This window comes from Acromyrmex echinatior, chromosome 10, assembly GCF_024713525.1.
Source record: "Acromyrmex echinatior isolate Ae372 chromosome 10, ASM2471352v2, whole genome shotgun sequence".
Taxonomy (NCBI): domain Eukaryota; kingdom Metazoa; phylum Arthropoda; class Insecta; order Hymenoptera; family Formicidae; genus Acromyrmex; species Acromyrmex echinatior.
In genome coordinates, this window is record NC_141861.1 from 8,079,723 (window position 1) to 8,102,224 (window position 22,502).

The 22,502-nt window shown below is 32.1% G+C and overlaps 4 protein-coding genes across 11 annotated transcripts in view; 2 read left to right on the forward strand and 2 right to left on the reverse strand.

Moving 5' to 3' along the window:
• Positions 1-744: 744 nt before the first annotated feature.
• Positions 745-8,459, forward strand: MARCH6 (membrane-associated ring finger (C3HC4) 6). Of its 3 annotated transcripts, none has more exons than XM_011065490.2 (7): positions 745-876; positions 2,827-3,284; positions 3,858-4,179; positions 4,413-4,786; positions 5,657-6,313; positions 6,391-6,844; positions 7,509-8,459. In XM_011065490.2, the coding sequence occupies exons 2-7, from the start codon at positions 2,898-2,900 to the stop codon at positions 8,255-8,257; spliced, it is 2,943 nt and encodes a 980-aa protein (XP_011063792.1). In that variant the 5' UTR covers positions 745-876; positions 2,827-2,897; the 3' UTR covers positions 8,258-8,459. The 3 variants fall into 3 exon arrangements, with proteins under 3 accessions (XP_011063792.1, XP_011063793.1, XP_011063791.1); XM_011065491.2 differs by having other exon boundaries at positions 746-946; positions 2,841-3,284; XM_011065489.2 differs by having other exon boundaries at positions 746-876; positions 2,841-3,284.
• A 143-nt stretch (positions 8,460-8,602) lies between these two features.
• Positions 8,603-15,402, reverse strand: LOC105151659 (DIS3-like exonuclease 2). The gene is made up of 8 exons (XM_011065492.2): positions 14,580-15,402; positions 13,266-13,939; positions 12,852-13,113; positions 12,252-12,787; positions 11,832-12,117; positions 11,525-11,715; positions 11,162-11,441; positions 8,603-11,043 (listed from the first exon to the last, which is right to left on the reverse strand). The coding sequence occupies exons 1-8, from the start codon at positions 15,081-15,083 to the stop codon at positions 10,951-10,953; spliced, it is 2,826 nt and encodes a 941-aa protein (XP_011063794.2). The 5' UTR covers positions 15,084-15,402; the 3' UTR covers positions 8,603-10,950.
• Positions 15,403-15,433: 31 nt separating this feature from the next.
• On the forward strand, positions 15,434-19,804 carry Vps52 (vacuolar protein sorting 52). 3 transcript variants are annotated; one of them, XM_011065497.2, is made up of 10 exons: positions 15,434-15,553; positions 15,675-15,936; positions 16,604-16,779; positions 16,893-17,277; positions 17,351-17,533; positions 17,958-18,083; positions 18,186-18,370; positions 18,486-18,570; positions 18,673-18,876; positions 18,965-19,804. In XM_011065497.2, the coding sequence occupies exons 2-10, from the start codon at positions 15,709-15,711 to the stop codon at positions 19,388-19,390; spliced, it is 1,998 nt and encodes a 665-aa protein (XP_011063799.1). In that variant the 5' UTR covers positions 15,434-15,553; positions 15,675-15,708; the 3' UTR covers positions 19,391-19,804. The 3 variants fall into 3 exon arrangements, with proteins under 3 accessions (XP_011063799.1, XP_011063798.1, XP_011063800.1); XM_011065496.2 differs by having other exon boundaries at positions 15,453-15,553; positions 15,678-15,936; XM_011065498.2 differs by lacking the exon at positions 15,434-15,553 and having other exon boundaries at positions 15,807-15,946.
• The window catches only part of LOC105151660 (uncharacterized), a 28,684-nt gene continuing 25,778 nt past the window's right edge, over positions 19,597-22,502 (reverse strand). For 2 of the 4 annotated variants that reach the window (XM_087410077.1, XM_011065494.2), the window contains exons 5-8: positions 22,273-22,410; positions 20,684-20,885; positions 20,329-20,553; positions 19,597-20,212 (exon numbers count right to left, since the gene is read on the reverse strand). In XM_087410077.1, coding sequence (XP_087266203.1) covers positions 20,124-20,212; positions 20,329-20,553; positions 20,684-20,885; positions 22,273-22,410 — 654 coding nt within the window. In that variant the 3' untranslated portion in view covers positions 19,597-20,123. The remainder of the gene's footprint in view (positions 20,213-20,328; positions 20,554-20,683; positions 20,886-22,272; positions 22,411-22,502) is intronic. The other 2 variants (XR_015546302.1, XM_087410076.1) reach the window with 2 other exon arrangements.

Here is a 22,502-nt window from a genome sequence, read left to right on the forward strand (position 1 = left end):
GTTCAACATTTTCTGTTCGATGACCAATCGACGCGTTCAACAGCAAATCCAAAAACGACGATTCATAGATCTGTTTGCGTTGCTTGAAATCCCTCAAAATTTTTTTATTTAAAATGACAATTTAATATATTTATTAAAATGATAACATAATACGTAAAATAACATAATAATAATATAATAATATGTATAATATTGTATATTTAAGCGTGAAAAAGGAAGAAAGCAAAGAACCTAAGTGCATAAAGTGCATGAATTTTACATTGCTTGTATTTTACAATGCATCCTTTCGCGCTTTTCGCTCTTTAATAATATTATCACATTACAATTATAATTATATTATTATTGGGTCATCTAAAAAGTATCCGCGGTTTTTTGTCACTAGATGTGTGTTGATGGTCATATATCTAGTGACAAAAAATCGCGGATACTTTTTAGATGATCCAATATTATTTCCATCTCCCTCTATGTGTAGAAAATTTTAAATCGTACTCACTGAAAAAATTAATGCAACACTACAATTTAGTGGAAATCGATTTATGTATTTTCAGTGTATTAATAAATAATTTAATCCTTTTAATTACATATTCTGTTGTCAAGGTAACCTCATAACTTTCAAATGATTAAATTATTTTTATACTAAAAATACGTGAATTATTGTAATTTGCATCCAATTGCACCCAATGCGCACCAGTGTTGCACTAAGTTTCCCACTGGAAAACCGTAGTGATTTTGCATTTTGTGGGTTTTGGGAGTGAGAAATCACTAAATTGCAGAACGTAGAAAGAACTTGGGAGCAGCGGAGAGTGCTGACGTCCCTCATTGTTTTTTGCACAATAACTTTCGATCCGATGTGGATTTTTCTTAGGACACACACACGTGGGTATCAATTGCTGAGTGTCGCGTTACGCTATTATATCACGTTACGTCATCGTCTCATCTCCGACGAGTAATTGAGAAATCCGCTCGCGTAAAAGTCGAAACGCGTATACACGTACATACGTACACACGTCAGGTTTCTTGTTTTGTCACGACGGATTGTATTCTTTTCTTTCCCCTAAACGGTCCGACAATCCGGCCCAAAACGCGATATTGTAGATATCGTAAGCTGCCGATAGCTAACGGTCGTATATTACGCATTGTTTCCCGGAGAAAGGAAAGGTCACGGAAACCTGACGTGTCGTATCACATTGAGCGTTGTCGTTGTGTCGTGTCATTGAACGATCGTTCCTACGTTCGTGTTTAATTTGCATAATTAATGAATACACAATTACGATTATCATCCTGGTGAAACTTTTTACGAATTGTTGTACGAATTGAAACACTTCAGAAAAATAAAGTCTACATCTTTTTTCAGAATTATTTATATATGTGAATTCTTATTCTAAGATTTCTATAAATTAAAAAAAATACCTTAAATTTCTTTAGATTTTATTAGTGTATTTTGTTTCACGATTAATGTACATGATGTATTATTTTAACCTTGCTATTCCAAATATTAAAGAAAGATAAAATAATTCAACATTTCCAAGTAAAACAAGTTATTATGATGTCAAAATGACTTCAAAATAATCATTAAGTCATTTTCCAATTATTCATTTTAATGTTTTGATGTTATCGTGACTTGTTGTTCTGCTTAGATCATTGTATATTACGTAAATGAAACGCATCCTAAGATTTTATCAGAAATTATAGAATGAGAAATCTTAGAAATTTTAGAATATTTTAGAATTTATATGAATGAAGAATTTTAGAAGAGATATTTGTATTATATATTTTTTCAGTATTTCTGAAATGTTCCAATTTGTGTAAAAAATCCAAAAAATTTTCTAAAAGATTATAAAATTATTCAAAAATGTCGAAAATTTATGAAATAAAAATTTTGAAAAATATTGAAAATTTTCAGAAAAATATTCACCAGGACGGACAGAAACGTGACCTAAAATTGGAAGAATAATCTCGTTTTGCAGACCGCATCAACTTTCATACATTTCGTTTTTCTTTTTTTCTTTTCATACATGCGATACGAATTTTGTCGTCCACATATATTTGTTTATTAATCTATAATCAGAATTATACAAACGAGAGAAGATCAAATGTTTTCTCTTTGATTTTATGTAATTGTTGGATCCGATGAATTCAAGAATTTTATTTTTGGAGGAATTTATGAAGAAATTTCACAAAAAATGCGATAATCTTTTGCAAAGTGTTATTTAATGTAGGATTAGAAAGTCCAATTCTAATTGTTAAAAATCAAGTCCAATTTGATAAAGAAGATTATAGTATATTAATTAGTATAATATATTAATACAGCCTTGGCTATAAGCCATAAATAATATTAGGTGTTGGAATTAATTCGTAGCGTTTTTTAATGAAAGAATGTTATTTATTTCACATGAGCATTAAAAAATACATTAATGAAAGTACTTCCCATCACTTGTAAAACGCTACGAATTAATTCCAACATCTAATATATTTAACATTTGTTGCATTTTCTTACAAAAGAAAGTAGTAAAAGCTACAAGAGAACTAACAAAGCATTAAAAATTGTAAAAGTAAATATTTTTCAATAAAATTGTTTTTTAATCTATTTTTTTTTATTCTTTAGATCTAAAATGTTTGCGTTAATTAAAATTGTGCTTCATATTTATGGCCCAGATTATATTTGTTCTGAGTCCTCAAATTTCCGTTTCAGCTTTTTCTTCCAAAATTTCATAAACGTACGATCTGTTGATAATACAAATTTTATTAAAATATAAGATGAAGTGTTATAATTATATATCTTTTTAAAACTTTCATATTTATTAACTATGTAAGATTCATGAATAGTTTACCTGTTTCAGTAATAGAAGTTTCTGACTTCCCTTGCTTGATACGTGACTATTTTTAAAATACCAAACATGACGGAGGACATGTTGGGTGCAGACATCTGTAGGGTCTGTCGATCCGAAGGCCTCGCAGACAGACCCTTGTTTCATCCTTGCATATGCACAGGCAGCATTAAATGGATACATCAGGAGTGTCTGGTGCAGTGGATGCGCTATTCGCGCAAAGAATACTGCGAACTCTGTGGTTACCGTTTTTCATTCACACCTATATATAGTCCAGACATGCCACGGCGTTTACCACTGAGAGATGTCATAGGCGGTTTATTCTCAAGCATTGTTACCGCCGTGAAATACTGGTTACATTACACACTGGTGGCGATCGCGTGGCTGGGAGTCGTCCCATTAACTGCGTGTCGCACATATAGAGCTCTCTTCAGTGGGCCACTTGATTTAGTTCGGGTAAGTGAAGGAAATGCGAAATTAGATTTGTCGTATGACAAATTTTTCAAGCATATTAATTGACTGCAAGAATAGAAAGGTTCTTGAATCTCTTTAGCCAATCGATAGGAAAAATTTGTCATATGATATATGAAACGTTAGCTGAACCTTAGATTAGAAATTGAAATTGAAATTGAAATTAACCAATCAAACGAAAAGCAAATAATTAATATCAAGTTTAGTAAACTTTGATTGGTTAAATTAATTCTCGCTCTCAATCTCAATCTGTAATCTGATACAGGCATAATAGATCTTGACTTTAATACACACGGAAAAAAAAATGTATTAATAACATTATTAGTAATTATAAGTGGAAGCTAGATAAGAATAAATCAAATAAGAGAAATAGTCCTATTCTCGTTTGAAGTAGATCTTGATGTCTAATAATATTTATATGCAAATTAATAATATCTATTTTCAAAAATTGCTATGAGCTAATACTGTCAATATACCTATTTATTTTTTTCATGCAAGAAAGTTTACGATTTAAAAATTAATACTAACAAATTTAATATTGAAATTATGTATTTGCAGATAATGTCGTTACCGATGGATATGCTTTCCACCGAAAGTATATCGTCGGATGTGTTTCACGGTTGTTTCGTAGTTACTTGCACTTTGTTCGCGTTTATCGGCCTGGTATGGCTACGCGAGCAAATTTTACACGCGGGCGGTCCCGACTGGCTTGAAAGAGATATACAACTGCCTCCAGTTGACAATCCCCCACAAGCAAACGCACAACGACCACAACAACCTCAGGAACAACGTGCTATGCCACAAGAAGTCCAGGATAACAATAATGTTCCTCCTTTCATTGATCCACCTATTCCTCAAGAAGGGGAGTTACATAATGAAGGTAATTTGATAAGATGAGATAGACATCCAGACTTTTAAAAATGATAAAATGTTACAATAACATAACGAAGTTTATTATAATGTAAAGTAATAGTGTCTTGCCTTACAAAAATTTTAAAGACACTGGAAGGCATTGAACTGCTTTTAATATTCAAAATAAGTAATTAATCATCTTGCAGTATTAAATTAGCCAGTATTAAATGGAATTTTTTGTTTCATTTAATCAAATCATAGATCAACGTCCCATATATCAAGAAGTGGCAGAAAACTTGGCCAATAATCCACGAATTGGCGAACCCGAAGATCTGGTGAGAGACGTACAAGCACCAGCTCCTCCCATACCACCCCTTCCAATCAGGGATGAACTCGGCGTAGACGGTGGACAGGCGAATGCCGCGGGTGGCGAGCGTTGGGCGAGGGGACATGCGGTGCAGGCCCATGTAGTAGGACAGGCGCAGGGTGAAGCCGAGGAGGCCAATTGGAATCCTATGGAGTGGGACAGACCAGCTGAAGAATTAACTTGGGAGCGTCTCTTAGGATTGGACGGATCTCTTGTCTTTCTTGAACATGTCTTCTGGGTTGTGTCCCTAAACACCTTATTTATCATGGTGAGTTTATATATAGGATGTTCCAGAAATCGTGATATAACTGGAAAGGTGATTTTTTATACAGGGTGTCTCGAAATTTTTTGCCAAGCGTTCTTGTGCAAATAAAGTGGATTAAACTGAGTCGAAAGATCTTCTACCATTTTACAATTTTGGCAATAGTTAACAAGATATTAATCTATTTACACAATCCACTCTATTTACACAAAAGCACTCTATTTACACAATCTCGCAAAAAATTGCGAGACACCCTGTATAAAAACAAGTAAAAAATATAGAATAAAGTTTATTCATACAGAACTTTGTTTTTGAAAAAAAATTGAGTTCGATTGCTTGTTACATGCATTGAGTAGCACTTGACAATCTATTTGATTCAATCTCATTCATTGCTAATTCTATGTCTGGTTTTTCGTAGCTTAAAATAAAGTAATAAGTTTTAATAATGTTAATTTATTTTATTAAATAATTAAAAAATTGTTGAAATTTCGTTCTTCATGTAACAGATAATTAGATAAATTCTTGCTCGGTGAATTAAAGACATAGTAGTAATGTGTAGAAGTGATAGTAATGTGTTCAAATTCTTCATTTCTTCGAATGGTTATATGATAATTATCTCTTAATTGAAAATGATATTCAAACTCAATTTTTTCGAAAATAAAGTTCTATACGGAAAAGTTGTTTCTATTCTATATTTTTCACTTATTTTTACATGAGAAATCATTTCTTTCTCGGTTGTATCACACTTTCCAGAACCTTGTATATGCATGATTGGACATATATTGACTAATTAATGTGTATTTTTTTTACGATGGTATTATATAAAATTAATTTTTCTTTCCTTTTTTTTACCTTTTGTATTAATGTATTTTTCAGGTATTCGCTTTCTGCCCGTATCATATCGGTCAATTAACGATAGCGGGATTGGGTCTGCAAGAACATGCAGCCGCATCACATTTTGAAGGCTTAGTGACCACGTTGTGCGGCTATTGCGTTATCGGAGTTTGTCTGGTGATCCTTCACACTCTCGCCGCACTATTAGGCTTTCAGCGTTCCCAGCGAATCTTAGGACTTTGCTACGTTATTGTCAAAGTCTCTTTACTCTCTGTCGTGGAGATCGGCGTACTTCCATTAGTTTGCGGTTGGTGGCTGGACATTTGCTCATTGGCAATGTTTGATGCTACACTCAGAGATAGAGAATCCTCGTTCAGACTCGCTCCTGGCACATCCATGTTTATCCATTGGTTAGTGGGAATGGTTTATATATATTATTTCGCTTCGTTTATTCTTCTCTTACGTGAGGTCCTGCGGCCTGGAGTTCTCTGGTTTCTACGAAATCTGAACGATCCCGATTTTTCCCCTATACAAGAAATGATACATCTTCCCATATTGCGACACGTACGCCGATTAGTCGCGTCCGCAATTATATTCGGCACAGCGATTTTATTGATGTTGTGGCTGCCCGTGAAGATCCTGAGATGGGCTTGGCCGGGATTTTTACCCTACACTGTGACTGTACAAAGCGAAGCTCAGGTAAGATAAATAACAATATGTTTATTTTACTCTTTCCTGCTGTGGTGATTAAATAAGTTGTGTTCTCTAAATTCTAGGTCAGTGAGCTTTCGTTGGAACTACTTTTGTTGCAAGTGATCCTTCCTGCATTACTTGAGCAGTCGCATACGCGTACGTGGTTGAAAGCTCTAGTAAGAGCATGGTGTCGTGTAGTAGCGTGGATGTTGGATTTGCAATCGTATCTTCTACGAGATCAGGCGGATGATCCAGGACCAGCAATAATCGAGGAACCGCAACATCCGGATTTGGGCGCTGCGCATCAAGCGCTACTGCAGAGGGAGGGACCCACGGGATTTCAACCTTATGTCAGACCGCGATGGTTCCCCGCGAGATTGATCGGGCTTCTATTTTGCGTTTGCATATCCCTCGTGATCGCCAGTTTAGTCGCTATGACACTACCCGTGTGGCTGGGACGTAGAGTGATGGCGTTGTGGATGGTAGGCGCACCTGCTCCGTCGCCGCCTGTATTGCCGCCTACATTAACTGGATCTGGTAAGTCGAAGTTATTCATTTTTCTTTTTATAAAAATGCTTCGTGCAATCATTTTAAGAGAGAATATTGCGGATCTTGCAAAATATTCATTTTCGTACTTATTTTGGTGAATTTTTATACATATATGAATTTACGTATATATATATATATATATATATATTCATACTCTGTTTTATAAACTGTGCACCGATTTCATTTTTTATCTTGAAACGCAATCTTAAACTGAAGCTGTGATAGTAATATCACAAATAAAATTGACAACCAATTAGTACTAATAAAAACTGTTTTAAAAAAACTAAAAAAATTTATTACGGAAAATATTATTTTAATCAGAAAATATTACTTTGAACCTGGATGTGTATAAAAATTCACGAAATATTATTTACTGAAATATTCATAATTGATTGAGATGGTATTCATAATCCGTTCTTATATTTAAGACCTTAAGTATAGTCTTAAGATTGTCATAAGTAATCACAGAGCTATATTAGCATCTTAAGACATTACTCAAAATGGTTTTGAAAACAGATTATGAACACCTAAGATCTACCTAACTTGAATAAGCATTTTCGTATTTAGTTGTGTATTCATATAATATTCGGTCTAATATTAAATATTCATTTTTGAAAATTTGTATTACTACAATTTTTTACTTTTCTTTTAGATGGTGGCGAGACTGTAGGTCCTTTATCCGGAAGAGTACACGAAGTATACACAATAGCCTGCGGGACATACGTATGTTGGGCCGCAGCTCGAGGCTTAGCATTGGCATTCTCCTGGTTACCTCGTGGCCGAAGAGCCATCATAGACCGGATCAAGCACTGGGCGATCTTGGCCGTGAAAGCTTCAGTAGCGTTCGTGCTGCTCGTCGGAGTCATACCGCTCCTATTCGGTCTTCTTCTTGAATTAGTAGTGGTAGTTCCATTACGTGTCCCGTTAGAGCAAAATCCCATTTTATTCATTTGGCAAGATTGGGCCTTGGGCGTACTGTATACGAAGATAGCTACCGCCGTAACGATGATGGGACCGGATTGGCGAATACGTCTCGCTATAGAGCGAGCGTACAACGAAGGAATAAGGGAAATGGATTTGAAGTTTGTCATCAAGGAATTAGCAGCCCCCGTCATATGTTGTTTCGGCCTTGCTCTCGCGGTTCCTTATGCCGTGGCCTATGGAATAGTTCCACTTCTTGTGACTAATCTACAGACCCAGATCCTTATCGCCAGACGTCTATATCCTTTCCTTCTTTTAGTAAATCTGGTCTGCGCATTGATTTGCTTTCAGATACGTCAGTTTAAAAAATTGTACGAGCATATTAAGAATGACAAGTATCTCGTGGGGCAAAGGCTCGTGAATTATGAGCATCGTAACAAATCGCAGACCCAACAGCATCAATCACCAAGGTCGAGCTAACGGTGTCAATAGGCATAATATTGTTATGGGCGGAAACGGATTAGGATTAGCTTCGTGTACATTCTTTAAGATTTACTTACTGATTGATAATTTATATTATATATATATATATATATACACATATATATAGTCATGGTTTTATTTTTAATATTATAATTTATTAATGTAAAGCGATACCGAATAAATCAAAGACTGTTATCTAGTATCGCTTTTCACTCTGATGCTTGATAGTTTTAACATCATATATATATATCAATTATCTTGATTAACAAATAATGAAAGAGATTTCAATTGCATTATTTGCAGCAATGAAGAATGACAAAGGTTACAGAATTATGATAAATATGTTGAAAAAAAATATAATTTTATTCTTTGCTACAAACTCCAAAATTTTGACGTAGTCCGTCTTGTGCCTATTCTATAATTTCTTAACATATCTGTATTCTTCATGTAATTATCACTAATGTGTGTGGTTACATAAGAATAATATAAAACCGTGTAACACAACGGTTAACATTATTAGGCAGTTATAAAATAGGCATATAGAAATATAAAACATAAATGTTACAAATATAAATGTACAGAATACAATCTCTCGATAATTCTTTTAGATCTTAGAGAAAGAGATTAATGAAAAAAAGGAATATGAAAGTATCGTGGTCATTGTTATCTAACATATTAGATTATAATGTCGATCTGTATGTAATAGAATTTATATAAACTTGCATACATTTGACTAGTGACTGTAATCAAATATTTTTGCTATAGTCTCAAATGTTTGCAAATTAAAATTTCATATACGGATTATACTTAATCACATTTTTGTTTTTATTCATGAGGATTGATTATTTCTAATATTTATGCATAAATTAACGTGTAGATACCTGATGATACGGTATGTACATGTATGTACAAAACATTTACAATAAACTAATATTTTATAACAAGATAATATATTGTCCATATGTATATACATATCTCAATTTATAAAATAACGTGATGTGCTAGTATAAAAGTTACATGTATATTCCTTTTACAAATTATTCTCACATATTCTTTGCCAAATTTCACATTATTTACTAAAAAATAATAACACATTTAGTAATCACTCAGCTTTTGATGCATTGTAAATAACAAGCAGAAGTCAGATATGTACAAATATAAAAATTCTTTAATTTCATTGATTTAATTTTTTTTTTTGGAGGATCACAAATTGTAAAATTTTAAGTGATAAAAATTTATCGTCTGAATTTGTAATTTAAAATTAAATTGTATATGTATTATATACAAGTTTTTCAGTAATGAAATATAATGCATTTAATATTATTATATTAAAATATAATATTAATGAAATACATATGTTATATCATATAATCATTATTATTAATCATAATGATATAGTATGATAATTTTACATGATCATTATCATTAATAATAATGATTATGTGTAATTTTCAATGATATAATAATAATGAATATATATATATATAATAAAACAAAATATATATAATACAAATGAAATGAATACATATAAAAATATCTACTGTACAGAATTTTTAAAAGTTTAAAATTAATTTTATTGCAGTCTCAGTGCAGCGATAATTACTGTATCACATGCGCTGTTTCATTCATATTTTAACTAATTGTAGTAATTGTAATCTGTAATCCTCCAAAATTTATACAATTAATACAAAGTAATAACAATAATAGATTACAAGTTAAGCTAGATTGTAGTGTTATATAATTGTGTATTAATCATTATAAAATAAAATAAAACGGTCTCTATTAGGTAATCTTCAGTGACATCTTTAGTGACACATAAACGATTTCCAATGATTAAACATATAACAAAATTCGCATTATTATAAATCAATTACTTTAAAATATTAAAACTGTTTGCAAAATTTGTAACAAGTATAGTTACATATGCATTTAAATATGTGTGTGTATAAATTCCTCCGGAATTTTGACACAGCTCAAATCATTAAGTAATTCATGACCCAATTATCACGAGCATAAAACTGAAGAAAAACTAACACGATCCATTTATTACGTTATACTATGTAGACAGCTTTACTGTTATTTTTCAATTGAACTATTTACGTGTACACTGAAGATGATCTAATAAAAATCGAAATGTTTGTATTTTATTTTATAATTATTATGTAACATTCGGAAGCTTCTGTATTATAATTAACCATTATATGGATGTTTAATTATTAATATCATTGAATTCTTTACACATTAATAACCGCGTTAACCTTTGATTGCCTATGAATCTTTTTTTTATTAATTTTATTGTTTTGTTTGTATAAAAATTATATCTTTAGTTTAATTAATTTGTCATTGCTTTTATCATCTAATAATTATTATGTATTCTATTTCATAACGATTAGTACACAATTATGTAGGACTACAACTTGGCTTGTAGTCCTTTATTGTTATTATTTTGTTTTTAAGCTCTGTTTATTTTTATGTACAATTAATGTTTCTCCACGCACGCATGCGCGCACACACGCACACACATACACCACACGCGCGCATGCACACGCGCGCACACGCGCATACACACGCACACATATATACATGAATATTCATAAATTATTAGAAAATTCTTGTCATACATATAATTTCGTCACAAATCATAGTCGATGACTATAAAATTAATTAGAAATCTCTCTTTCTAGATCTGTCTACTGTTGTGGTGGAGGTAAAAGAGTTGCTTTTATACGTAATTCTTCACTTTTTGTTATCCGTACATGCACCAAATTAAACAAATTGATTACCTAAAATAGATAGTTGTAAGATATAATAATGTAATTAAAATAACCGTATTGATAATATATTTTGTTATTACACTATATAAAATATTAGGGTAATTATGATGTATTATTAGGGTAATACCTGTACAATAGGAGGTTCCTTCCAATTAACAATTACAGTTGGTACATGATCTGCGGAATACTTCGATGTGGTAACGTCTTCTAGATCTTTAAATTTTATTTTTAATTTTATGCCAGTGTCACAAAGAATAACTTCTATACAGTCTGCCTTGACACATAATACAGTAGCTATCGTAGTAAAGCCGCCTGCAAGACCTACCATATATGCAAAGAATACCTCCGTGCTCTGTTCGCAAGCCAGTTTCGCACTATATTTCTTTAGATTGCATTTGGCTGCAATCCTGTAAATTGAAGTAAAAGTTATTTATTGAAATTTTTTGTTATATTCTGCTTTCATATTGCTTTCATATCATCATTAACGTACTTGGAACACAACTTGACCGTCCATTTTTCTGGTAAAGGTTTATTTTCAAGCGTCGCACTAAGCAAACGATGAACTGTGCAATCGGCATATCTTCGAATAGGGGAGGTAAAGTGCGTATAAAGAGGCACATTTAATGCATAGTGTTTTAAATCATACGGCGAAGTGGTAGATGCGCATATGTATTCTGCACGCTGAAGATTGAAATTTTCAATATTACAGAATTATCAAATTACAAATTCTCCCTCGCTATTTATTTCTATTGTATAATGTTTACAAATTATATGACAAGAAAAATAAAAATTCTTACTGCCATAGTCTTTGAACATAGGTTTATGATAACCATTGTAATATATTTCATGAAATCGACCGTGACAGAGTTATTTTCTGGTTCATAGCGACTGATGCTGGCCTGTAAGTCGCCAGCTGTTTCGATATTCAAATGAATTCCATATTTTTGCAACATAACATGAAGTGAACTGAGACATTGCTTGGACGGATCTTTATGCATACGTAACAAAGCCGTTTTGGGAATTGCAACATACAATTGCGTGGCGACTGTCATATTTGCCAACAGCATAAATTCTTCTATAAGACTAAAATACATTTAAAATAGGTAATTGATAATTAAAAACAAAATTAATTTCTTCATAATTTAAGTAATAATATGTTTAAGTAATAATGTAATAATATGTCAAAATCAGTAAATATTAATAACTGAAAAATCCACCTGTGGCTATCGGTGCTTTCATATACATAATAGTCTACAGGTATCGGAATCCCGTGTTCTTGACTCAGCACGGGATCTATACGTATCTGTAACGTTGGTTTATTTAATTTTAGAGCCCCATGATCAAATCGTTTGTTTTGCAACTGAGTGGATAATTTAAATAATTTGTTCACTAGGTCAGACAATAACGATATAGTATAGTCTCCTTTTATGTCTAGGAAATCTTTGGGCCAAGACTTTTCTGGATCGTCGAGCATAGCTTGAGCCGATTCATAGGACATTTGACAACACGATCTTATTACAGTTTTCGCGAAACGGTATTTCACAATTTTGGCCTCTGGTGTCATTTCCCAGATTACGGAAAAGGCTAATTTATCTTTGCCAGAAAATAAGGAACAAACTTTACACAATGCCTCTGGTAACATATGAGAAGTCATGTGTGGCAGATAAACGGTAGTAGCTCGTTTCAAAACTTCGTTATCTAGTGGAGAGGAAAATTTTAAGTAGTGCGTGACATCTGATATATGTACACCAATCTGAAATTAATGATTTATTAGATGCCTTCATATGTTATAGCCAAATTTAATATATCGCAATTACTTCATAGTTTCCATTGTCCAAGATTTTGCAAGAAAGGGCGTCATCTAAATCAATAGCTGTTGCAGGATCTATCGAAAAAATGCACTCGTGCCTCCAGTCTTCTCTATCTTTCATGTCAGCGTCCGTTAAAATATAATCACTACTTGGAAGTCCTTTCAATAGGCTTTCATGATATGGAGACAAATCTAAATCATTTTCAAGTATTACTGCTGTTAATTCCGTATTTATTTCGCCATATTTACCCACCACTGAAAGAACTCGCCTGTAAATAATATAATGTATATAACATAAGGATAATCAGCAATAACAGAAGACAGAAATATCAATATAAATTTATCATAATATAACTTTAAAATTATAACATTATTTTATATATTAGATATGTGTATTGCACAATACAGTACATATGCCTACCCAAATGCATGTAGCTGCTCCCACAAATCAATACTAACAAAAAACATCATGTCTTTGAAAAGTTCTGGTTGATCGCGAAATGAAGGTGGTACTGATTCAGGAAGTATCTCAACTAATGGTATTCTATGATCCCTTGGATGAAACAACAGCAGCGAATCATGTTTCTGTATAATATATCCGATTGCTCGTCTTGAATGTACTTTCTCTAATATACAAACAATTTTACCAGTCTTTTGTACTTCTCCATCAGATGAAGTACGCCACAAATTTTCAGGGTTTACACATGCCACAACTAGATCTCCTTCAAAAGCACGATTTCTATTCGATATACCTATGATTAGCAGGTCGCGTTCTTCATTAGTCATACTTATATAAGCGTATTTACAAGCAAAAGGATTTATACGGAGATTCCCTTTTACATATTGTGTATCATTGAATGATTGTTTTTTTAAAATATTCATCATTTTTGACACAGGTATATAATTTGAAAATATCCTCTTGAATGTTTTCCTTGTACCCTTTTTTTTCTTTGCATCGCTTTTCATTATTTCTTCGCTACACATTTTTTTCAATACATTCTCTGTATTTGATTTGTTTTCTATTTCTGCCTTGTTTTTTGTATTTTCCCTTGTTAATTTCAAATATTTTTCTTTATTATCATGTTGAGTATTGACCTAATAGACAAATGATTACTGTTAATAAAGTAATAAAGTAAAATAGTTTTATAAGCTTTACTACCTAGAGTACTCCACTTAACGTGATCATCCCCTTTTATCTTTGCAGAATAAGGTCGTATAAAAAATATGATCAGACAAAAGTTATATAGCCTGACAGGTATAAATAAAAAAAATCAATTTTTTTGAAAAGTCTTCTATGTATAAAAGTATTAAGGTACGATTATCAAAAAATGAATAATTACGAGATATTTTATATTTTATGTTAAAATATGCCAGTATGAAACTATTGATTTCTTGACATTTCTACCTTAATACTTTAATATACAGAATAATCAGAGAAAAATCATATTACATAAAAAGTAACAATTCCATTAAAAAAAACTTTTATATGATTATAAAAATCAATTTTTTCGAAAACTGATTTTATCATTATCTGTGCCCCATCAGATCTTTTGTCTGAACATATTTTTAATTTGATCTGAAAAGATAAAAGAGGTGATTAAGAGAAAATAAACATTCTGTAGACAAAGACCAATGACTGCCTATGTTGCAAAATATTTATATAAACAAGAACAATATTCCTCAGATGATAATAGATAAGATTAGAAAAAGATATGTGTTATAAGATATATCCAACCTGATTTTTAACTAAATTCTTAGTCCTGTCTTTGCTGTTATCTGACACTGTTCTATCACCTTTCTTTTTTTCTTTCACAGACTTTTTATATTTCGGTGCTGTATTATGCTTCGTGTTCTTTGCTTCCAATTTAGAACTCCAGGAAGCCTGAGAACTGCTTGCAAGTTGCGTAGGATTCGTATCATCTTGCACAGCATTTGAGAAATTTATGGCTTGTTTCTCAGTTCTAACTGTTATGATCTCGTTGTATTTTGTGTTTCTTCTTTTGGACTGAAGACTCTTGGAAATCTTGAGATTAGCTGCGAGCTGCGCGCTAAGTTCCGTTAATTCATCATAACGAGCAATGAACGTTTCGTTTGACAAGAAAATCGCTCTGTGCACGCCACGTTTTTGATCATTTTTGTACGTGTTACCATGATGCTTGTAGCAAAATCCACTTTTGGCCTTCTTCATGAATTTCTTAACTCCCGAGCACTCGGACACGACTGCGATTGAACGAGTCATCGACGCTATATGGATCACAGCCGTATCTAACGCGGAACACAATCGGAAAAAAAAGATAGATTACAAAAGAGCAGATCACAGATAAAGCTTGTACTTTCTACGTATGTGTCAAGAGTTAAAAATGATCTCCCATGAACTGGAAATCCCCGACTGGAAAGCCGCGTCGAAAATTTCGTGAACGTTTGCTATCTTAGGTCACATTGAAAGAAAAAAAAACTAAATACAAAGTTCGTTAAATCGATACGGATGAACGGAGAATTTGGATCAATTTTGGTTAGGTCGAAAACAAACTAAACTAGGGAGTTATCGCACACGTGGTCACGTGGATCACGTGGTCGCTCGCGTCGCTCATTGGACGAGCCACGTGACGCTGACCATGTTATTAGTTATCCGTTTGGCAGAAATTGGAGCTAAGCTTGGTCTGCTTGGAATCGTTTTAGGATGTGTTGACAATCTTTGATATTTTTGAGGTTAGACGCGATTGAAGCTTTCTTGCTCTTTAGACATCTCTACAGAGTAAAGGAAGCGATTGCTAGGTTGTGTAATTGAATTGTATACATCGAGTTGTATATTAAATCGTGTTGTATTTAGCAGTTGCGTTGCAATTGCATGGAAGGATTCGAGAATGGCTGAGATAGATATTTTTGACAATGAAGAGCAATTGCCACAAGACCTGGGCGACGATGTTGTCCAGGAAGTCCTCAAGACTGGCACCGACCTGCGCGAGTATTCCAGGCAGATCGAGAAGGAGCTCAAGGAAGTTGAGAACAAGTCAATTCAGGATTACATCAAGGAGAGCGAGAATATAGCTAGCCTGCACAATCAAATCGCTGCTTGTGATAATATCTTGGAGGTTAGGTTAGGTTAGAATTCACTGTTGCATCGGATGACATGTTGATGACGTGTGATTTGATGCAAAATCATATCTTGATAAAATACTATTAAAAACCGACAGTCTTCTGGAAATTTATTAGATAATTTATTTTCTAAATTTTAATTTTTGAAAGAATTAAAATTTAGAAAATTGAATATATATTTATATAATTATGTATAACATAATATTAATTTTATGATTTATTATTATCCTTATTTTATAAACATGTACATGTACATATTTATGACTCAATAATATTTCACTTTTATTTAAAATTATAATTATTTATTATTAACATTTAGGAGAGGAAAATTGATTTATTTATGCGAGTGATAATTTAATTTTACAGCAATGTATATAATTAATTGCGCTATAAAAAAAAATATATATATATTATATTTTTAGCAAGCATATAATAGTAAATTGTACATTTAATACTGTTTAGATCATTCGAAAACTTATATTGATAGTTAATAACATTGACATTTTTAAAGTAGATAGTCTTTACTAGTATCTCATTTGATGTATGTATTAAATGTGTTTGTATAATCTACTTTAATAATTTGTCTTTGCAAAGTAATATTACTAATCAAGCAAAGTTTTTTCAGAAAGACATTTAGACGCAGATTTTCATTACTTTTTACAGAAAATGGAGTCAATGTTGATGAACTTCCAGTCAGTTCTAGGAAATATAAGTTCCGAGATAATTTCTTTGCAACGCAAGTCTGTTGCTATGAGCCAACAGCTGTCTAATAGACAAATAATACGAGGTCCACTTAGTCAATTTATTGAAGATATGACAGTGTCTGAGACCCTGATTTCGTAAGAAGTTATTCATTTTATAAGAGAATGTTAAAAATAAACTCATCAAATGTGTATCAATTTTTATATTAAATTGAATTTTTGTATATTTAATTATATTAATTTTCTTACAGTGGTATTATGGACTGTCCAGTGACTGAAAAGGAATTTTTGATTCATCTGCAAACTCTCAATCACAAAATCAATTTTGTGAAGGAACAAAGTTTTAAGGAAGCCAAGTCTTGTTTAGATGTAAAGGATATATTAGAGAAGCTGAAAGTAAAAGCAATGGCAAAGATTAGGACATATTTGCTAGAACAAATTTATAAATTTAGGAAGCCAATGACGAATTATCAAGTGCCGCAGAACAACATGTTAAAATACAAATTTTTCTTTGAATTTATTTTGGCAAACGAGAGAAATGTGGCTGAGGAAATTTGTGGAGAGTATATTGACACTATGAGTAAAATATGTTACTCGTATTTCAAGTCTTATTCTTCAAGGTTGATGAAATTACAGGTAGAAATGGAGAAAAAATGATCTTATGTAAATAAGTTGAAATATCAAATTACAATAAAATTACTTTTCTCAGTTTGAAGAGAGAGCGACAAAGGATGATTTAATGGGAGTCGAAGATACAGCAGGCAGAGGTCTTTTTCATAAAACAACGTTAAAGCACAAAGGTACTGTCTTTTCCATAGATACAAGGGGTCAGGTTTTGACTTCTCAATTGGAAACACCTATAATTATCCCACACACAGCTTCTAAAACACGAGTAAGTATTAATGATATATACAAGTCTAGTAAAGACCACAACAATCCTTAAGGATAGATTCCTGAGATCATTTTGATGCAAAAATTCATACAAAATATCGAGGCTATAATAGCCTTTTAATTAAAAGCATTTAAAGTTAGCAAATCATATCATCTCAAGTTTGTACATTTAAATACAGTTGGAATTTTACATTGTACTACATTTGTGCGAACTTTAAGAAATATGATTTGCTTATAATTCAATCTATTATGGTATATATAGCCTCGATACATTTTGGTATTAGGATTTTTGTTTCAAAATGAACTCAGGCAATTCTTTAGTGTTGTTATGATCTTTACTGGACACAATATGATATACCAATGATATAACTATTATAACTTAAGTACTCTTCAATGTTTTTTAAATTAGTATTATAATCTTACAGTATCATTACGAAGCTCTGTTCAGAAGTGAACAATATGCTTTGGTTGATAATGCTTGCAGAGAATATCTATTCCTGATTGAATTTTTCAAGGTCCGTAATGCACAGGCGTTAGATATTTTCAATCAGGTAAGAGAGCCATATTTAATAATTTGATAGATAGTAAGTAAATACATGTACTAAGTAGAGAGAGAGTAAATGTACTAAAACTAAATTCCTTACTCTTGACAGATTATGGGGAAAACGTTAAGCCTTATGATAAAGAACTTGCAATCATTTGTTGAGGATTGTTATGATACAATTGCTCTATTTCTCTGCCTACATTTAGTGATGCGTTATCAATTAATATGTCATAAAAGAGCTGTACCAGCATTGGATAAATACTGGGAAACTTTAACTAGCACAATTTGGCCTAGGTACTTGAACATATTTAAAAATAATTGCAATAATAATTATTTTATTAATTTGTAACATTACAATTTTTGTGTGTGTGTGTGTGTGTGTGTGTGTAAAATTATATTTGCTTTTTAGATTTGAATTTGTGTTTCAATTAAATATAAATAGTGTAAAAGATTGCGACCCGTCAAAATTCAATAAAGAGACTGGTCCACATTATGTAAGTGTTTCAAATACAATGGATCGTTTATAATGGCATTTGATTACTGTATAATATTGAAATATGTATGTGTTAATCTTTTATATAATTATGAATTTTTAGATTACTAGAAGATACGCGGAGTTTAGCGCCGCAATTGTAAGTGTAGTCGAAGGTTTTCCTTGCGAGGGGACAACTCAATTATTGGCAGAACTGAGAGAAGCTGTACAATGTTTCCTGTTAAGAATGGCATCTATTTTTCCAAGTCGAACGCAGCAATTAGTATTTCTTATCAATAATTATGATCTGGTTCTCAGAGTATTAATGGTAAGTAGGTTTTACTTGAAAGATAGGAAAGTGTATTAAAGTTAATTATTAACGTATTAAGAAAAAATTAATGGATATTTGACTACAGGAAAGGACACGAGAAACCTCGAAGGAAGCAGAGAGCTTTCGGGAACTATTAAACGCGCGTTCTTCCGAATTTATCGAAGAAGTTTTGAGTCCGCACTTTGGTAGTATAATCCAGTTGGTGAAGGAAGCAGAGGCTCTGAGTGAAAAGGGTCAAATAGACGATTTGAAACGACAGGAGGGCAAAGTGTTGGCTCTAGTGCAATCTTTTACGAACAATTGGAAGCGAGCGTTAGAAGAAATAAATCGAGAAGTGTTGCAATCGTTTCCCAGTCTGGTGCTTGGCAGCACACTAGTGCAAGGCGCAATGACGCAGTTGATACAATATTATAATCGTCTTCATAAGATCTTGCCAATAAATGCGCGCACGCAACTTACGAACATCCATCATATAATGGTAGAAATTAAGAAGTATAAGACGAATTATTAGACAATTTTTTGAAGAAATTAATTACCCAAGACAAATCCCCAAATAACGGCAATCATTGATTATTTTCTATAGAAGAATCACTTCTATTATTGTATATAAAAATCAACTGTTGCAGGGATTTCAAATTCTAGTGATTACAAATAAAGAAATGTGTAAATTTTGTTTTATTATTAGTTAAGTATCGTTTAGGAAAATTGAGGAATGCATTCTTGTAAATATAATCGCAAAAATATATTCTGTACATTTATTTATAAAAAGATGAGCTATATGAGAACTAAACATGGTATTGCGTTACCATTCTATACAATAGTGATTAATATTCCGTACTCTTGTGCTCATGAGTCTCATGGCACGAGTATACGAATCTCTGGTTTCTTTTTGCTTACCTTATATAAATTAATATGTATACACATACGTTAAAATGGTCTCGTTACTTTTTCCTCTGATTTCGCGACACCTATGGCATAATATTTTAATTTGTCGGTGATTAAATTTAATTGTGCGACAATCTTTATAGAGTTTATAATCACTTTGATACAATTCGATTTAATCGCCACGCATTTCGCCACATTTACACAAGTAATTTCTATTCACTTGATATATCGAGCTCTTCAGTGTTTCAGAAATTATAAATATGATTCGTTTAATGTTATAAATTATCAAACGATTATCACCTGTATGATTGCAACTTTTTGTGCATTTTAAATCGTCAATTGCATTCATTATGATATCGTTATAGAACACCGTCAATAGCATGTAACACACCATTCGTTGCTGGCACATTATGCGTTACGACATGTGCTTCGTTTATTCGTACTCGTCCTGAAATAACAATGTACGTTAATTATCTGAGAGATTATTTATTATTCGATTTTTATCTTTTTAATAACGCTTTTAAAATACAAATCTTACTATTGTACATCATTTGATTTACTTACCGCCGTTTTTATGGATATGAACAGGCGACTGTGGGCGAAGAGTATCTTTCTGAATATAATATCTCATTCCGGCCGTATAAAGAGTCGTGGGAATGACGTGCCGCGAAATTATCGCCTTCGCTGCTTCCGGCCCATCCTCATCAGTCCAAATCGGGATGCCGTTCTTTGTGGACGCATCGGTGAAAGCAGAATCGGTCGGTGCGAAAATGGTAAACGTCTTCGGCCCTAGAAAGGTAACTTTCATTAAAAAAAGATTCGGGATAATTTTTCGAATTTGCATGTCAAGAATACAGGAAAGGCGCATATGATACAAATTGAGTTTTTAAATTAATTTTCGCTTGGATTTTCAATATACCTGTGAGCGTGTCCTCCAAGCCCGATACATGTAGCATTCTGAGGAACGTAGTGAACCTCCTCTCACGATCGGCTTGCAAGGTTTGTACCAAATCACCGACCGGCAACGGGAACATGACCCTGTCGACGGCATGGGCGATACCTTGAGGAATCTCGATGTCTCGTTTGTTGGGCGCGACACGCGCCCCATTTATTGTCGTTACCTATTTGCAAACAATGCGAAATTGAAACAAATGAAGAGAAACGGTCACATGACAGAATCTTCTTTATCGGATTTGGTGCATGTTAAGTAAGTAAAGAACATTATGACGCGAGAGAATAACACTAATTGAAATATTGTCCCACGGATTATATATATGATTACATTTGATTTCATACGATTTCATCTGATGACAAATAATTTTCTGCACTATATATGAAGTCATTTGATAAAATAATTGATTTTATCTAATATCACACAATTATTTGTCGTAGTTCCATATATAATTATCGGATTATACATCGGGATTTGATATAAATTTTATAATGATTTCGGGAGGGGACTCTGTCCTACAATTACATTAAGTGATTACCCCCTCGTTATGACATTTAGAAATAATTTTAAAAAAATTTACAATTTCGAAAAGATGTATAAAAAGAAATATTTGAATAATATTTTTTACACGAGAAATACCAAACAATCATTATTGATTATTTCTATTTTTTACATTGATATTATATTTCTTAACTTACTCTTATATTTCTTGTATAAAAAATAGGATTCTGAATTTTTTTTACTTTGCAATAGTTATGTCTTTTTAATATAATAAGTAAAAATTTATATAGCTTATAATGTGCAAAGTAAGACAAAGAGGTCAACTTTAATGTATTCTATACAAATCAATAATTTATTAATATAACAATTCTAATGATACATGATCAAATAACTAATTATTTGACTATATGTCATCAGAATTTATCTCTTTATCTGTCTTTTATATTGATGAAATATTTTTTTATTACTTTATTTTTACAGCTAGTTTAATTGATTGGTTCTTTTAATAAGTAAAAAATATTGGTTCTTCAATGTTAAACATTTTTTGACATCTTTTAAGGACATCTTAAAAAAAACATTTAAGATTTAGAGACATCTGGAATTTTTGAGCGAAATCGTCGCTTAAGTCGATATGTCCATCGAGTGAATGGAAGATTTCTAGTATATTCGCGAAGGTCAATAAACTGAATCACACGAATGCACATGAACCATATACATTGATCACATTATGAAAATAATATCGCATTGACTCACGAGCTATTAATAATTTACACTTTACGAGCGAATGATTCTATTAAACAAAGAAAAAGCTCAATCAACATTTAAAAAATATTTAAAAAATATTTTTTCAATATTTAATATAAAAATATTAAATAAATGTTTAAAAAAATGTTTAAATAAATGTTTTTTAAATATTGTATGATTGGGAAATTAGTGACTTAAGAAAAAAAGAATTTTAGTTTTAATTAAAATAAAGAAACGAAATAAATTTTAATTAAAATAAATGGACGAGATTTTATCGAAATTTGAAGAGAGATTCTAAAATATAAAATTACTTTTACATCGTTCCATTCGTGATCCTGCATCGCGTACTCGTTCACTCGCAACTGCGTTCCTGCGAGACTGACGCCGGTCATTTCGTCCTGCAGAGAATCTATTCTGAAGGCTCCCGGTATGACGTGATGAAGAAGGAGCTGTTGCAAAGGATTCTCATTAGTATATATTTCTTATTTCACTGACATTAACGCTCTTTACTGAAGAACACTTGTCGTTTTATTTTTCCAAG

Coding starts and splice junctions, on each gene's coding strand:
- LOC105151659 (XM_011065492.2), bottom strand. CDS start 15,083: ATGACTCGTTCAATCGCAGTCGTGTCCGAGTGCTCGGGAGTTAAGAAA. Junction 13,114..13,265: donor GAGCAGCTACATGCATTTGG/GTAGGCATATGT, acceptor TATTATTTACAG/GCGAGTTCTTTCAGTGGTGG. Junction 11,044..11,161: donor AGGAACCTCCTATTGTACAG/GTATTACCCTAA, acceptor TATCTATTTTAG/GTAATCAATTTGTTTAATTT.
- MARCH6 (XM_011065490.2), top strand. CDS start 2,898: ATGACGGAGGACATGTTGGGTGCAGACATCTGTAGGGTCTGTCGATCC. Junction 3,285..3,857: donor GGCCACTTGATTTAGTTCGG/GTAAGTGAAGGA, acceptor ATGTATTTGCAG/ATAATGTCGTTACCGATGGA. Junction 4,787..5,656: donor TAAACACCTTATTTATCATG/GTGAGTTTATAT, acceptor TGTATTTTTCAG/GTATTCGCTTTCTGCCCGTA.
- Vps52 (XM_011065497.2), top strand. CDS start 15,709: ATGGCTGAGATAGATATTTTTGACAATGAAGAGCAATTGCCACAAGAC. Junction 17,534..17,957: donor ACACAGCTTCTAAAACACGA/GTAAGTATTAAT, acceptor ATAATCTTACAG/TATCATTACGAAGCTCTGTT. Junction 18,571..18,672: donor AAGAGACTGGTCCACATTAT/GTAAGTGTTTCA, acceptor ATGAATTTTTAG/ATTACTAGAAGATACGCGGA.